Genomic DNA, 16,882 nt, shown 5'->3' with positions numbered 1-16,882 from the left:
GAGTCAAGCAGGACGCCTGGAGCTGTGGGACTTCAGAGGGGAATCTTGTGGGACCTGGCGAGCATGATGCTAAGTGAAAAAGGCCAGCCAGAGAGCGTGTGCGAAGTTCTGAGTCCAAGCAGGCCCGCACCGTGGAAGCCAGCGTGGGCCCGGCCCACACCCCGGTACTGTCTGGATTCTGAGCAGGCTCCGGGAAGGACCAAGCTCCACCCGAGGAAGGAGGGCAGGGGCAGGGAGGCACAGACGGGCAGGGGAGCGGGAGACATAGTGTCCTTGTCTTAATAAAGCGTAAAAACGTGTCCCCTGCCTGTCTCCCTGACCCTCCCCCCCTCGCTGCCAGTTGCACGCCCGGATGTGGGTATGGACTTCCGTGGACACAGAGCTGGTCCTCTGGTACTTCTTTCCACCTTTAGAGAACGTCCCCCTCAGAGCTGACCAGCCGGGCGTGCTCCACTGTCACCTTATCTTCACTGACTAGAGGCCTGGTGCACGAATTCACGCACAGGTGGGGTCCGGCCAGCCGCCCCAACGGGCCGGGCTGGCCGGGGGGAGGGGACGAGGGAGGTTGGCTGGCCCCGCCCCCTGGCCAAACTCCCAGCTGAGGGGACAATTTGCATGTTAGCCTTTTATTATCTAGGATTAGACTCCATCGCGTTCACATTCCAACCTGTGGCGTGCGGGACCATTTGTTTACCATTTGTCACCACACCTCAGCTGGGGAGGGGGACACGACTGAGATTTCCTTCCACAGCCAGACCCTGAGGAGTGACTTAGACCCCATGGTAACGCTCACGGTGTTTGAGCCCAGTTAATTCACCATACGACGTCACATCCTGCTCTGGTATGGAACCTGCCCCCTCGGAGGCTGGCTTTAGATTACAAAAAGTGTTCTTATTGATTTTTGAGAGAGGAAGGGAGAGGGAGAGAGCGATAGAAACATCGATGAAAGAGAATCATTGATCCATTGCCTCCTGCACGCCCACTACTGGGGATCAAACCTGCAACCTGGGCATGTGCTCTGACTGGGAATGGAACCGTGACCTCCTGGTTGCCAGGTCGACGCTCAACCACTGAGCCACACCGGCCAGGGGGTTAGATCTCATTTTAGACTGATTACACGGCGCTCACACTTTAGAACGCTGCACTGGTACCTCATCTGGAGAAGTACCAGCATTTTCCGCTCCGGATGAACCTCGCGGTTCCTCTCCGAGGAGGACCCTTTCCTTCCAGACGCCTGAGGTCCTTATAGGTGGTGAGCAAAGGTCCCACGGACAGTCTCCTCCTCTCCTCCCTCCCTCCTGTGTCCGTGACCGGCGCAGGACACAGGAACCCGATTCCTGCGCTTATGTGCCTGTCAGTGGGATGGCCGTAAAAAGAATACATCAGCACTTACATTTTAAAAATCCTAGGACGTCTGTTGTTAAACTTTCCTTTTGTGAAAAGGTGGGGAGGGAGTGAGGGCTTCAAATAGAAGAGTTGTGTTGAGACGATAGAGGGCCTGGTACGACACGCTCTTATTGGGCCTTCTTATTTTTAAGATACTAGTTGTCAAGATACCAGGATATGGCCTACCCCAGTGAGACACCACTTCACACTTATTTGATGGCCACAATGAAAAAGACCACAATGGTGGTGAGTATGGCAAGGAGCCCCAGGCCTCATGCATGGCTGGCGGGCATGGAGCCTGGGTGGAGCTATGTTGAAAAACAGTTTAATGGCTCATCGAAATGTTAAACATGCAGTTACCATCTCGCTCAGTAACTCCATGCCTAGCTATGTTCCTAAGAGAACCGGATACATACATCCACTCAAAAACATATCCCTGAAAATTCAACGGAATAGTACCTATGGATAAAAAGTGGGGAAAAACCACCCGAATACCCACCAGCCAATGTATGGATCATCCCGATGTAATACAGCCACAAAAAGGAAGGACGTTGTGATACATACCACAACATGCATGATCTCTGAAAATACCATGCTGAGTAAAAGCAAGCAGACACAAAATCACCTACTGTCCGATTCCATTCATACAAAACAGGCAAGCCCTGGAGGTGAGGGTGCACCAGGGGCCTCCGGGCGCTGTGGGATGTGGGGAGTGGGGGCGGGTGCTCACAGGCACCGGTGTCCTTTTTGGAGTGATGAAAATGTGCTAAATTAAATACATAATGAGAGCTACACAACTCTGAACATACAAAGCAACCGTGGAAGTGTGTATTTTTAAAAGGGTGCGTTTTACAATATGTAAATTACAAAGGAAGACAAGTAATTCTAGAGTGAGGCTGATGGCTAAGCTTGCTAAATATTGTATTTCTTTGCTCTTCAGTTTTTAAGTTGCAGGGATGAAACTTCAAGGAATTAAAAGGCAAACCAATCCCTGGCCAGGTAGCTCAGTTGGTTAGAGCATCATCCCAATGCCTCAAGGTTGGGGGTTCGATCCCTGGTCAGGGCACAACCAGTGAATGCATACATTGGAGAAAACAGGTCTCTATCTCTCTAAAAAAATCAATCAATAAATGTTTTTTAATTATTAAAAAAGAAAATGATTCCATATCATATACTCATTTTCATGCGAATGAAATATATATATTTAAAGGCCAAAATATAAAGTATGACAGTTGACTTACATGTCATATGAGACATAGAATTTATTCTTGTGTTAACTATATATAAATGGAAACTACCTGAATTTTGACATAATAGAAAAAAAAGTGAAATTTATATGTAAACCTAAAAAAATGCATTTTTCCTAAAGGTTGTATTCTAGAAAAAATTCTTCTTTACAACTTTACAGTGACAGCCAGATCTACCTGGTTTCTTTTTATGCAAACTTTTATCACAATAAGTAAAATTTTTATGTTCTCTCTCTCTCTGAGGAATAAAATGAAAAAAAAACACACAAAAAAACTGAGGTCAAAATGTAGAATATTTGGATTGCAACCCTGACCTCTATCTGATTTTTCTCCCTCAGGAGACATGTCTTTAAAGAAGCAATTTCAATGCTTAACCTTGTATTCCTTTGGTAAATTCACTTTTCTTCTATTTTGCATAATTTCCTTATAAATCTTCTAAGACTTTATAACCTAAGTCTCCAAATGAAATGAATATGATTTTGCTTTGTGCTCAAAATAATGGTGTTTTTTTTCACATCATTTTTATACCAGTGACTTTATATTTTAAAGTATTGCTTTAAAGCAGGTTGAAAAACACTTTGTGTTAAAATAGTAAATATTTTCATGTACCATACCTATATCTCCAAGGTTGATGCCAATTCAAAGGCATTTTAGAGAGTGCACAATGTGTATTTCTCTCTTGCTGTTTAAAAACATATAGTATTTACATAAACTCAAATTCTTCATGAAAAACAGTGGGAACAAAAAATACATATGCCTGTCCAACTACATACAGAAACACATTTTATTTGCTTGGAGAGCAGAAAAAAAAAAAACGATGCCGTAATTTAACTAAGGCCTTCTTTAACGTTTCACAGAAATCTAGCTTTGAAATGCTTAAAATTTCCTTTTGTTTTATTAACATGAAAGTGTAAATCCAAGGTTCATCGTGTACCTGTGGCCTTTTGCTTCAACTGCAGCCCAATGTTTTCTCCAAGATCTTATCTCAAAATCTGCAGGAAGTGTTGGGATGTGGTGCAAATGGTACAGAAGTGGTCACCTGTGTGCAGGTGTCTCGCGAAGCACGCTGGGCGTGTGCCCGCCTTCACTGCCAGGCACCTGTGGCCTCCAATGGGCTATTTGGCCTGTTTACAGGGTGAATTTTCATTGCGCATTTCAGCCACAGACAACGTTTAGAGGAGCTACGTTCCTCCGCCATCAAGGACAGACTCCTAAAGCGTTTCTGTAAAGGCCTCAGATCTTGCAGGTCAGTCAGCAAACATACTTGCATCCATTCAGAAATGATTCAGTTAGGTACTGAAATATTTTGTATTTACAATTTACACCATTAAAAACAAACGCTGGCTGCACGGTAAATTCCATATACGATAAAATGAAAATTCTCTTGTTGCAAAGAAATTTTTTTTTTTGTCTTTAAAGTGTTATCCAAACTCAAACGGTATCATCTGTATCATAAAAGGCCTGTGGTTGTGACGCCGCAACGGCATCATGACCAAACCACCAGTCACCGGGAGGTGCATGGGGCACCTCTCGCGCGTGCTGGGACTCATGCCTCATGAGGCAGGGCTGGCGGGGTGGGGGGTGGGGGGAGGGGTGGTGGGCAAAGAGGGTGCAGGGTGCTGGGTGGGGGGGTGGGGAGTGCGGTGCGGGTCCCCAGGTGACGAGCGCAGGTGCTCCCACTGCGGGGGTGGGGCGGGGATGCACGCGGCCGGCAGCAGGGTTTGGGTGGGGGGGGGGAGGGGGGAGGTGGCGTGTGGGGAACGGGCACGAGCTGAGAGCGTCGCGGGGCACCGGCAGCGTCCACGGAGCATGCGAGGTGTCCCGGGGTGGTGGACATGGTCCTGATGGCAGGCTGGGCCTAGGGGACCCTACAGGCACACAATTTAATCGTGCGCAGGGCCTCCAGTGTCTAATATTTTATAGTGAACTCTGAGGCATAAATTCAACATTCAATAATGAACTCAGAGTTTTTATGTGTTCTAATCAGTCATGATGATATTCTTAGGCTTTATAAAAGAGGTATTTTCTTTAGGATTATGGGATTATCTTTTTATTTTTTTTAAATATATTTTATTGATTTTTTACAGAGAGGAAGGGAGAGGGATAGAGAGCTAGAAACATCGATGAGAGAGAAACATCAACCAGCTGCCTCCTGCACACCCCCTACTGGGGATGTGCCCGCAACCAAGGTACATGCCCTTGACCGGAATTGAACCCGGGACCCTTCAGTCCGCAGGCCGACGCTCTATCCACTGAGCCAAACCGGTTTTGTCTATGGGATTATCAAATTAAAAATTGATTTCAGAGGGGAGAGGGAGAGAGAGAAACATCAATGAGGAGAGAGCATCACTGATTGGCTGCCTCCTGCACACCCCTGCTGGGGTCCTAGTGTGCAACCTGGGCATGTGCCCTGACTGGGAAGAGAACCGTGACCTCCTGGTTCGTGGGCCAACGTTCAACCTCCGAGCCATGCCAGCCGGGTGTGTACTTGTTCTTTTTGCACGTGTTACAAGGAGGACTGGGAAGAACAAAACGTGTCTGCAAATCAATCCCCTGTGACACAGCCTTGAGCTGATGAGCGGCGGGCAGGCCACACAGTTTACAGCTGGGGCACATTCCCAGCCTCCTTCTCTCACGCGGCTCAGGCTTCCGATGCATTTCTCCGTCACTCACCTCAGAACGGCTGCAAAACGGAAACAAAACCCTCGGAAGAGAAGTGACAGCCTCTTTGTTTCCGGGAGAGCCGTCCTCTGTCATCCGCCGCAGTGAGCGCCCCAGTCCCGCGCCTGCCAACGCTACCCGTTTGCCAATTACACAAGCTGCTTCCCAGACATCAGACACAAATTCCACAAGACTGCTGTGCAAGCTCCCCTAATTAGCCATCAGCTTAATTAGACAATTTACTGTGTAATTAGCAGGCAATTAGTCAACACCTCTCAGATCTTACTGACTGCTGTGACAGCCCTTCCGTCTCCACATTCCACCGCCCCAGTGCCCGCTCCTCGGGCCTCAACCTGGCGCCACGCGGTCTGGGCAAGGACGTGGGGATAGGACCGGACCGGGGGGCAGTCCGGACGGAGCCTGTCCAATCACCGAGCTGCTGGTAAACTTGTCTTTTATGAACACTGGTAGTCCTATCTTGAAGATACTTCAGGCACGTGCTCCAGAAATGGCCACAGAACCAACTTCTTGCCCTGTTTTAGTTCACAGTGTAAGGTGCGGCACTCCGCACTGAACGTTCTATGGGTTATGCTCCGCCACTGGCTCTGTCTGTGGTCATTTCAGTAACATTTCTGATCTGTGTCGACCTGTTATTGGTAGAAGTGGGTTTGTTGGGGTGCTGCTGGAATAAGAATTTCCTGAGGCTCCCCCAGGAGGATAAGATATTGTGGGAAGTTTTATTTCCGTGGAATTAAACCCCTGAGTTTCCAAGATCCCATCTCCCTTGATCCGGCAGGAAAATGTCCTGCTTGGTCATCAGCAGAGCGTGCTAGCTAACGCCACGCGCAGCCTCCGTCCCATGCCGAAGCGCAGTCCTGCCCAGGACCTGGCCACCTGAGCTGTGCTCCCAGCAGGCACTGCGTGGGGTCCCAGGGCCGCATGGGTGTGAGGGAGACAGGCGAGGGCAGGAAGCAGGAGCGAGGCGAGAGGAACAAGAGAGCGCACTCCTTTATTATGTATTCCCAAACTCTGCGTGCTTGCCGTGGCTCCAGCCAATGATCTTTGCTCCCAGGTTAGAATGACAGACAAGCACCTCCCCTGCGTCACCCTGACTTCACTGCGCATGCACCCACCTCCCCCTTCGCTGGCCCCCTTCCCCAGTGATCTGTGGGGAATGGAGGGGTGGACCCCTTCCCCAGTGATCTGTGGGGAATGGAGGGGTGGACCCCTTCCCCAGTGATCTGTGGGGAATGGAGGGGTGGCTCCCTGGGGAGTGTGACGTTGCAGCTTCCTGGTGAAGCCCAGATGGCCCTGCTGATCATGTCTGGCCGCCCCTGTGCGCTCCTCCCATTATTAATATTAATAGCTAGCTAATGACAATGGTAACAAACCTACTAGACTAAAGCCCGTTAACCAAGGGAGACCACTGTAGTATCTGAATAACAACTAGTATGATTTACTGTAAAAACCACAATTTAACATGCGGGTAAAACACCGCCTCCTCTAAGGGAGGCTTCCATGGAGGGAGGAGGTGCTGAAGAACCCCCGAATGCACTCCCGGAAAAGAGCCTGAAACGTTTCGGTCTCCTAAAGAAGGACATTAAAGCTGCAGACGTTCTATTTATCCAAGAAGGTGTAACTGTTCATCACCAAGTAGTGATATTTACCCATTTAATATTCACGACACTGCTCAACAACGTATTACATTTCAGCCTGGCTGGCATGGCTCAGCGGTTGAGCGTTGACCTATGAACCAGGAAGTCACGGTTCGATTCCCGGTCAGGGCACATGCCCAGGCTGAGGGCTCCATCCCCAGGGTGGGGCGTGCAGGAGGCAGCCCATCAATGGTTCTCTCTCATCTTTGATATTTCTCTCTCCCTCTCCCTTCCTCTCTGAAATCCATAAACTAAAAAAAAAGATGTGCTACATTTCAAAACACAGAAGTCTTGCTGATTCGAAAGGGGACTAGTCAACAGGCACTTCCTTCCTCCTTCACTGGAAGGTCACAGGACCCGGCCAGGCCCCCAGAGGCTTACATTAGGGAGGGACACAGGGCAAACCCGGAGAGAACCCACTCTGTCAGCTGAGTAAAATTCTGCAACGGCCCAGAGAAGAAAGAGAAGATAGCCACTGGCAGACAAAGCCACGAGGCCTCGGTCATCACTGGCCTTCTCCTACCTGCAGAGGAGGAGGAGGTTAAAAACGGGGAACGGCGAAATGAAGGCGCAGATGATGCAGACACAAGCCCGGTGATTGGACTGGCTGGACCAGAAGAGAGACTGCGTGAGGGGAAACGTGGAAAGCATTACTGAGATGGCGAATGGGAGCAACCCTATGATTGGCAGCGACTTCCAAACTGGATTATGTAATTCCTCAGCTGACCACCTCGTTAGGCGCCTGCTGTCTATACCATCACGTTTAAGTTCTGTGCCTACTAGTAAGTATGAGGCCTTTCCCCCCGTCTCCACAGCTACTAACGTAACATTCAGCTGCTGAACCCTGGATATTCCGGGCCCGCTGGGCCAGGGACAACCACGTATTCTCCCTTCCGCCTCCAACCAAGACCCAGCTCCACTCCACAGTCATCGTTCTGCTTACAAAATTGAGGGACAAGTATCCCAGGATCTCACTCACATATAGAATCTAATGAACAAAACAGGTCCAGAGACAGAAGCATGGAACAGGGGATGAATCTCAAAGGGAAGGCAGGGGTGGCTGGGTGGGAAGAGATCAACCGAAGACCTGTACGCATGGATGCATAACCCATGGACACAGACAACAGGGTGGGGAAGGCCTGGGCAGGTGGCGGGGTGGGCTAGAGGGGTCAATGTGGGGGTAAAGGGGCCACGTGTGATACTTTCAACACTGAAGATTTGAATGGCAAAAACAATTGAGGGAAGCACTGCTCAGTAAGGAGCAATTTAAGTTATGAATCCTGCTGCCTGATGTGAATATTCAGCCCTCCTGTGTCTACACTTTCTGAACTTGAATTAGAGTTTATGTTTTCTGGAGCAAAGGTCACTTCTGCATCTGTATGTATAGGACATTAGTAAGAGCTCTCAGGATCCAGCGCTGGTCAATCACAAGGCATGGTGACATTTTTAGATAAATTTAAACTTTAATTGAGGGAGGATCTGGCAGAAGAGTAATGATGAGTCATTCCAAACATATGGGATATTGTGGAAAACTTCCAAAGGATTAAGCAGAACCGGAGGGAAAGGGCAGTGGACTTAGCTCAAGTGCAGGCGCAGATGGGGAGGCCGGGCCAGTAAAGGTAACTGGTGCATGGAAAGGCCATTTGGCTGAAGATTTCTTGACAAGACCAGCCACTGCCTCCAGCATCGGATCGCAGCTACCCCAGGAGCAGCGGTGACTGGATTGCAGTCCATTGTACGTCAGAAGGAAAGGAGCCGAAGGAGAACTGCAATTTTAAAGGGGAAGTCTCCCAACGAAGTGTGGTACATATGGCTTCTTAGAAATATCTTTACTGATTGTAGAGAGAGGAACGGAGAGGGATACAGAGAGGAACGTCAATGAGAGAGAAACGTCGTTCGGCGGCCTCTTGCACGCCCCCTACTGGGGATCAAGCCCACAACCTGGGCCTGTGCCCTGAACGGGAACTGAACCAAAGACCTCTTGGTCCACAGGTTGACGCTCAACCACTGAGCCACATGGGCCAGACAGCATATATGTCTTTAATAAAAATTTGACAGTGAGATAATCACTGGGTTTTGTACTTAAGAGTTTTTAAGGGAGGGTAAGAGCACGCCTACATAGTACTGACTACAACCCTTGTTAAAAAGCAATAAACTACAAAGGCAACGAGGGCACACTGGCATCCAAGCCGCATTCATTTCAACCGAAGACTATACCATCCCAATATACCCAGAATGCGGGTATTTTTAGTTAGTTAAATGTAAAATCTGGGAAAGAATGATGTGCAACAGGATAAGGGTAGAGTCAGTTGAAGCAGCAGGATTATACTTTAAGGAAATTTCCTTTAGCTATTAAGCATGGGAATTTTCCATTAACCCTGACACCAATTGCTTACAAGACAAACAAACCAAAAAAGAACTGAAAAGAGATAGTTCCCATTTCAGGTGAGGTTCTTCCACCGGCCAACCCAGATCCAATTGTACACGTCGATTTACACTATTAAAAAGTCTATTTGAGTCTCCCCTCTACCAAAATGATTAACTAATTAACAAGTGTGAAATCACTGCCTGAAACAGAAAAAAAGTGAAGACATAATTATATTGGAAAATTGATTGGCCTGCTTCGTAGTCAACTAGCCCAAAATGTGCAATAAAGGTTAAAAAACACACACAAACAAACCCTGAGAACAATGTCAGTAGCTTCAATAACGTACCTGGTTAAAATACAGTTGGCTACAATGAAAGGATTTACACTTAACGCTCCAAGTACATGCATTTCTTTCTCTGTGTGGAGACATAATCTATATTTTTCTATTGAACAAACCAAGTCTGGGATCCATGGCGTGGTTCCAGATGGTAATTCGTTTAGAACTTTGGGGAGCGATGGGGTGTAGCTTTTATTACGCATTCTAATTTGCAAGATTTAGCTTCAATATTGCAAGTGTATGCACAATAGGGCGTGAAAACACACACACTGTTTTGTCACTGAAGCAACCACGACTGCTTCATAGAAGAATTGGCTAAAGAGTCTTGAACATTTGGATGAAATCTCCCGCAGGAGGACTACATGTAAATGATACCTTCGAATAAACCCATCCATCTTTGGACCATGAGTGCCTTCTATGGATTTCAATAAAATAAGTCTAAGTCACAAACGAAAGCAACTAGCTGGGTGAAAATCAAACTATTCCTTCATGGAAATTATTTGTAGTTTTAGGATTTCAACATCTCCTAGATGAGACATTTATATAGAATATGTTTATATATTTATAATCTTTATTTTTATGCATATGTATACATCAGGAGACAATACCACTCTCTACATAGAAATTGGTGAGGGACCAAATTTGAAACTAGAACTATAGCAGCGGAAATAATGCACTGGGCTGCTGTTCATTGGTGGTTTCATAGACTTTCATGATAAGGTCATGGAGAAACTCCATGATAAAATAAATGTTTCATATGTAACACCTTAATCAATAAAGAGATTTAAAAAAGTCTAGATCTTTATTTCTAAAATGCATTGCAAAAGTAATTGTGCTTTTTCTGTATTGTAATCCAAACAGAGGTACCCCGTCTCGAAACCATGATTATGTAACATGTTTGTGAAATGTTTCCTAACAAGTCTGAGTATTATTTTCAGCATGTACAGTCCTGACAACGTTACTCCCGCGTTCTCGCCTGGCTGACAGGTGCTCGCGATTTGTGCCGATGTGGGCAACAGCAATCATATGGACTGAGCAAAGTGTCTTGAAACCCACATGGGAGAACGGACCACCTACATGGTAAAAAGTCTGCAAATCTTGCTCCGGGAAGGACAGCAGACGCTTTGGGAAGAAAACAAAGGAGAGGCTTGCCGATAGGACAGGGAGCTGTCCCCCCGCCACGGAAGCGCTGTCGTGGGGAACTGCGGTTCAAATTAGAGGCCTGTAGCGATTCGTTCATCGCACACGTGGGCCTGGCGCCCTCCCCATCCGTCACACGTGGTCCTCGGCACTGGGCTTGCAGCCGTGAGCAGGGAAGACAACACCCCTCTTCTCGTGGAGTTTACGGGAGTTTACATCTAACGGCTAAAACAGAGAACGAACACTCAGCCAGAGTGGTGATTCCACGTGACGCTAAGTGCAGCCAAGGAGAAAACCACCCGAGAATGCGACTCACAGAGGCCGAGCGTGAGTGGTCCGCAGAGGCTTCTGGGAGGAGGGCATCTGTGATGCGCGAACTGAACGAGAAGCAGGGGCCGCTGTGTGAGGACCCAGCCGGCGCTCACCAGGCAGCCAGGGCCCTGAGGGAGGGAGGGCTGCCCCCTGGAACTCGGAGGACAATGGATTCCCAGAGGGTTGTTATAAAAAATTCTGTCTTGCCCAGCCAGCATGGCTCCGTGGTTGAGCGCCGACGTCTGAACCAGGAGGTCACAAGTTCGATTCCCGGTCAGGACACAGGCCCGGGTTGTGGGCTCGGTCCCCAGTCAGGGGCCTGCAGGAGGCAGCCGGTCCATGATTATCTCATCATGGATGTTTCTCTCTCTCTCTCTCCCTCTCCCTTCCTCTCTGAAACCAATAACAACATATTTTTAAAATTCTGTTTTTATTCTCTCTCTGTGTCCATGAACATGTATGTGGTACCTGAATAGAAATAAAATTGTAGGCGCCGCTCGCCTTGGAGCAGGCAAAGTGAGGGGCCAGGGGGAGGCTGCAGGTCACCTGCTCAGCCGAACCCCAGCCTCTGCCGAACGCCGATGGCGCCACGCTGCCTTCATTTCAGGCAGGAAGTCATGAGGTCCAGACTGGGTCCAGAAGGAAGCAGCACGACACACAGGGCAGAGCTGGGTTTGGGTCAAATCGCCGCGGTTCCAATTCTGGCCTGGCGGACAGAAGCCTGAGGGGGAGGAGACACCGTGGCTCCAGGCCCCTGGTCTGGCCTCCCGCTCCGTCCCGAGTGGCAGAACGCCATGGGCATTGCTTCGTGCCATGTCTGAGCCTTGGCCTCGCAATATCCCCCCTCGCCTGTTAAAAACACGGCCGCCCGCCAGCAAGCCCAGCACCGAATCCTTGAGGATGAAACCACGTGGCACGGAGAGCCCGGCCCGGCCCAGCCCGCAGGGCTCCAGGCGGTGTGCCCACCTGCAGAACCCACAGCAGGTCACTGGCATGCAGCGGTGGCGAGAGCGGCGCCCTGGTTGAGTGGCAGAGCCGGGGCGAGGACATTGCTGGTGACCAACAGAGGCCGGCATTCCTCCAGGTCCGTGCCGCTGGGCAGGCTGCATCGCCCCAAGGACAGCCTGTCCCGTGCCCCTGGAAGCGCTCAGAACAGCTGTCTCTTCTGCCTGGGCCACGGACACAGGGCCTTGGGGAGGGTGGCCACACAACGTCCACGTCCCTTCCCAACCCTGCGCAACGCTGATTCTGTTTCCCCAACGTTCTCTGCCTTTTTAACCTCTTTCAGGCCTACTCAACAACCTGTGTCTGCCTGTGCCACCCATGCGCTTAGAAATGCCCCGGGCACGTGGCCTGCCAACCTGGGCACATGCCCTGACCATGTTCACATGTGTACACACTCTAGAAAGAAACACAGGATGTGAACATTTTAAACCGGCCTTTTTGCCTCTGATTGGGAGCAACATTCAGAGCAGCCAATGTTTTAGGTGTTAACTGTCTGTTCACGCGGCTTTAAAAAAGAAACCTTCAACGTGCCGCTGCCAGAAATCTCTCCGTTCATTTATTCCCTCGCTTAGACAACGGTATTTATGACGCATTTACCACCCTCTTCCTGGACACTAAGCGGGATTGTGCCATGAGGCTGGATCTGATGGAAACGGCTACAATCGATACTTTGGGTCCAAAGAAATAACGAAGAGCCTTTAATATTCTCAGTGTTTACCTCCCTCAGTGTTTATGTTGAGACTCATCATGTGCTCACCTACTTATCCAATCATTTGACGTGATTAAAATGACATATGTGGATCTAAGACATTGTTACTAAAAGTCAATCCCAAGTTCACTAATATCTAAATACAACTTACAAATAGAATGAAATTTCGCTTAAGCTGGAACGTGGGTTAGGAGAGTGATAAACACTTCTTGATTTATCTGTGTTGTGGTGAAGGTATATGCACCTGTAGTTAGATGTTATATGTCTGCAGTATGTAACGTGTAGCTACCTGAGATGAAAAGAAGTTACGATGTAATTAACAAAAACAAAAATTTTAAAATGTTTGTATTGATTTCAGAGAGAAGAAGGGAGAGGGAAAGAGAAAGAGACAGAAACATCAAGGATGAGAGAGAATCACTGGTCGGCTGCCGCTTGCACGCCCCCTCATGGGGATGGAGCCTGCAACCTGGGGGTGTGCCCTGACCGGGAACCCAACCGTGACCTCCTGGTTCATAGGTCGATGCTCAACCCCTGGCCAGGCAAAAACAAAGTGTTCTGATTTCCTATCAGCATAATGTGAACACAGGTCAGGAGTTCATTTCATGTGCCCGCTGAACAATCTCTAACCTTCCCAGTTTACACAGCATTTCTCGGGTATGTCCTGATAGTTTAGCTGAAACCGAGGTAGGCAGATTGATTTCTCTCCCACTTTTTCAAAATGTGCACTTGAACTCAGTATATACTTACATGGAAGTAATCTGTAATTGTATGTACGTGTTTTTATGATGGCACTGTAGCTATCAGCCTTCTAAAGCATGAACAGAACCCCAGGAAAGGGCGTGCCGGGATCTGGGGACACTGTAGGAATGACTGACTTGGGAAGGAAGCCATCTTCGATGTCATTTAACACAAAAGCAAACACAGCTCATTTTATACCTGACATGAACCGTCTGATCGCTTGTCTCCCTAAAGAAAGCCCGTGCAGCCGTTACCCAAGCCGCGCAGGGAGCGTGATGGGGTTTCTCTGCGCTGAGAGAGCAACGGCGTCTCCCTGGAAGGCCCTGGTCTCCGTGGCCGCAGCCTGTGAGGCCTCAATCCGCCCTGAGAAATGCCAAGAGCTTAGAAAGATCTCCCGGATGGAAATCAAACGCATGTCCCAAACTCCCCCCCAAAAAAGAGGAAAGGTAAAGCAAGTTCCCCTGAACACATCTGCTGTAGAAATCAGTGCCAATTAGCTGTCAATCTGGGGAGCCCCCTTACCCCCCCACCCCCAAGCAGGACAGGAGGACACAGCTTCCAGCACTGCCTCGCCAGGGCGCTCATGTCTACGACCTACAACCTCCCCGCAGGCTTGTCATTTCTTTATCCTACGCAGGCTCGGCAAACGGCGCTGCCTCAAAACTGTATCGTGAAATATTAATATTTCCTGTGATAACAAAGCACCACAGAATAGCCTCTGTCATGTGAGGAGCATCCACACTGCAAATGCCAAGGTTCTGCGCGCTAACACCCACTGAGCGGAGTCTGGAATTGGCACAACAAACAGCTGGCCGGGTGCTTCTAAGCTGCTGTGCTATGACGTCACACAGAGGTAGGGCGCTCACACCCCTGGAACGGACGGCTTTTGTAGCGGCTGCGTGTATACCCCTGGGTCGGAGACGCAGCATTTCAAACGTGAGAAGGCACCACAGCTCAACAGGCAATTATCTATTCACAACAGGCATCATTACCAACTAGGGACAACATAAGAAACCAAAAATAATGATAATAATAATAACAAATCTCTATGAAGCAAGCAGGCTGGTTGGCAAAATCCTCTATGGAAAATCACTGCTTTTGAAACGGGCATTATATAACCCCATGGCGACAGCATCGCTTCGGTCGGTACGAGCTTCACGGATACATTTAAGACAGCCTTGCACAGCCACTGTGTCCCCCACCCTCTCCAGATGGGGTGACAGCGCGCGTCCTGACCCCACCCTTCTGGTTTATGTGCCAAATTTAATTTGCATTTGCTCATCACTGTCCTTCGGAAATGGCCCCACGGACTCCAGAACTGAGAGATTAAATTCAAATTAGAGGGTGAGGAGGGAGGGGGCGGCCACAGCGGCCTCTGCTGCTGGTCTTAATAAAGGGCGCTGCCCGGGGGGCGGAAGGAGACGGCGCCCCGAATCAATGCCTGTCGCCGGTGGAGCGAGGGCTGGAGTCTCTGATGAATCAGAATTCAATTTTGCAGCAAAGAAAACAGCAGCTCCAGAGCAAACACTGGCTGCTGTGGCTTGTTTGCTGTGTTTTAGTTTGGCTGCACTTCCTCAGGAGTCCCCGATGAGCAACCTATTGGGGCTTACACATAAACACGCTCGAGTGCTGTGACTGATGTCGCTGTTCAGGGCTATCAGAGGCTCCGTGTTCCCCAGGGGGTTAGACCTCTGATGATGGCTTCTGAGTCCTTCATAAAGGATGGATTGAAACAAAGACAAATATGGGATCGATATTCCACAAGGTTGTGAACCATCAATTAAGAATATTCTACAGCTTAATTCACTGCGTTCTGTATGTGTATACCCGTTGCTTCAGCAAAATTATTTCTAAATATCCAGCCAATGTTTTGTTGGGAAAACGACCTCCCTTTAGCTACTTAAACAGAATATATTTACGGGGTCTTTTCTCAGGCCTTGGTTTTCCTAATTTTTGAGGCTTCTCTGGATTTTCCTGACTTGGCTTGCTCGCCGCCCGTCAAGCTGCCCAGGGAGACGGCTGCGCGTCCTAGCCGTGAGGGCGCCCGCGCCTGAGCCTTCCGAGGGAAAGCAGCAGAGTGAGCTTAATGGGGCCGATTTGTTCTCTGTTATTTTCTTTGCCTGAGGACAAGGCTGATTTAAATAATGATACTCTTTTCCTAGTCACCAGATTCCCACGTTCTTATACATTAATTATTACTAACTACCAGGGAGCACTAAATACATCAATAGGTTGCGCATTTAAAATTTCATCAATAAAGGTTTCAGAAATGTTCAATTCTGCAGCTCATTCCTGAGTCAACCCTCCGCGGCTGACTCGTCCCACTCGGATAACACACCCGCGTGCTTTGCGTCCTTTAAAAAAGTCACTCGTGACTGGAATGTGTGGTTTATTTTCTTCTAGGTCTGGGCGCTGGTGGTGTGAGCACAGAGTCCACCGAGAAGCCAAATGAAACTCAAGCCGATGTGTTTTGGGGAAAGTGTCCGCGTTTAAAAATTCGAGAAAAATCTTGTGTGTGACCAGCACCAATGACTTACCCCGAGACTCCTTCCGACATGAACTAGATCCCGGGATGACGTGCGGACCACCCCCACTGTCTCCCTGTGAGTGGGGGCCCGTGTCCTCATTCACACACGCCCAGAAATCACAAAACAATTAATAAGAACTCATGCGATGGTGATTCTTAAATGAGACAGCCGCTTATGTAATATTTGTAGTTTTGATGTTTACTAGACAAAACAAAATGATAAATAGATGCTCTCCCCCACCCCTCACCCCCACCCGCACCCCCCTTTTCGATGACAGAAGGAATAGAAGGGAAAGTACAGACGAATGTGAACTCACAGTCTCGTCTGGTAGTTTCACAACGATCATCGCTTGGTCGGAAAAACCTTCCCACTACAGGGTCTATGCCCCCACGGGAGTACACGCTAGACGGGTACACGGCCTCAGGAGCGTTCCTTACCTTGTCCAGAGAGAAAGTCTTGGTCAGGGCGAAGCCCCAGCCGGCCTCAAAGGCCCTGCGGATCATCGTGGTGCTGGTGGCGGGCGTCGCACTGGCGAGGCCGAAAGGGTTGATGAACCTCAGCCCCGCCATCTCCACGCTGATGTCCACCAGGTCGATGGGCGTGTGGAAGAGGGGCAGCGCGGGCCTGGCGGGGACGGCGGCTGCGTACTGGCCTGCGGGAAAGCAAGCAGCCAGGGTTGGTCTTGTGTTACCACTGATTTTCCCCACATCACCTTTCACAAAACCCAGCATTGGAATTCGTGTAGTTTATTTTTTTGTGTTTATGATCTCAGAGAGGGAGGGAGAGGAAAAGAGAG

At 49.0% G+C, this 16,882-nt stretch overlaps 1 protein-coding gene across 1 annotated transcript in view; it reads right to left on the bottom strand.

Annotated features, from left to right (window-relative positions):
* DPYD (dihydropyrimidine dehydrogenase) overlaps positions 1-16,882 on the bottom strand; it is a 387,253-nt gene that overhangs the window by 140,047 nt on the left and 230,324 nt on the right. Inside the window, exon 13 of the mRNA XM_080648192.1 lies at positions 16,524-16,733. Within this exon, the coding sequence (XP_080504318.1) occupies positions 16,524-16,733 (210 nt within the window). The remainder of the gene's footprint in view (positions 1-16,523; positions 16,734-16,882) is intronic.

Source organism: Plecotus auritus, assembly GCF_963455305.1.
Source record: "Plecotus auritus genome assembly, chromosome: 12".
Lineage (NCBI taxonomy): Eukaryota > Metazoa > Chordata > Mammalia > Chiroptera > Vespertilionidae > Plecotus > Plecotus auritus.
Note: the sequence above shows the minus strand (reverse complement) of the source record. Positions and strands in the feature narration are given on the sequence as shown.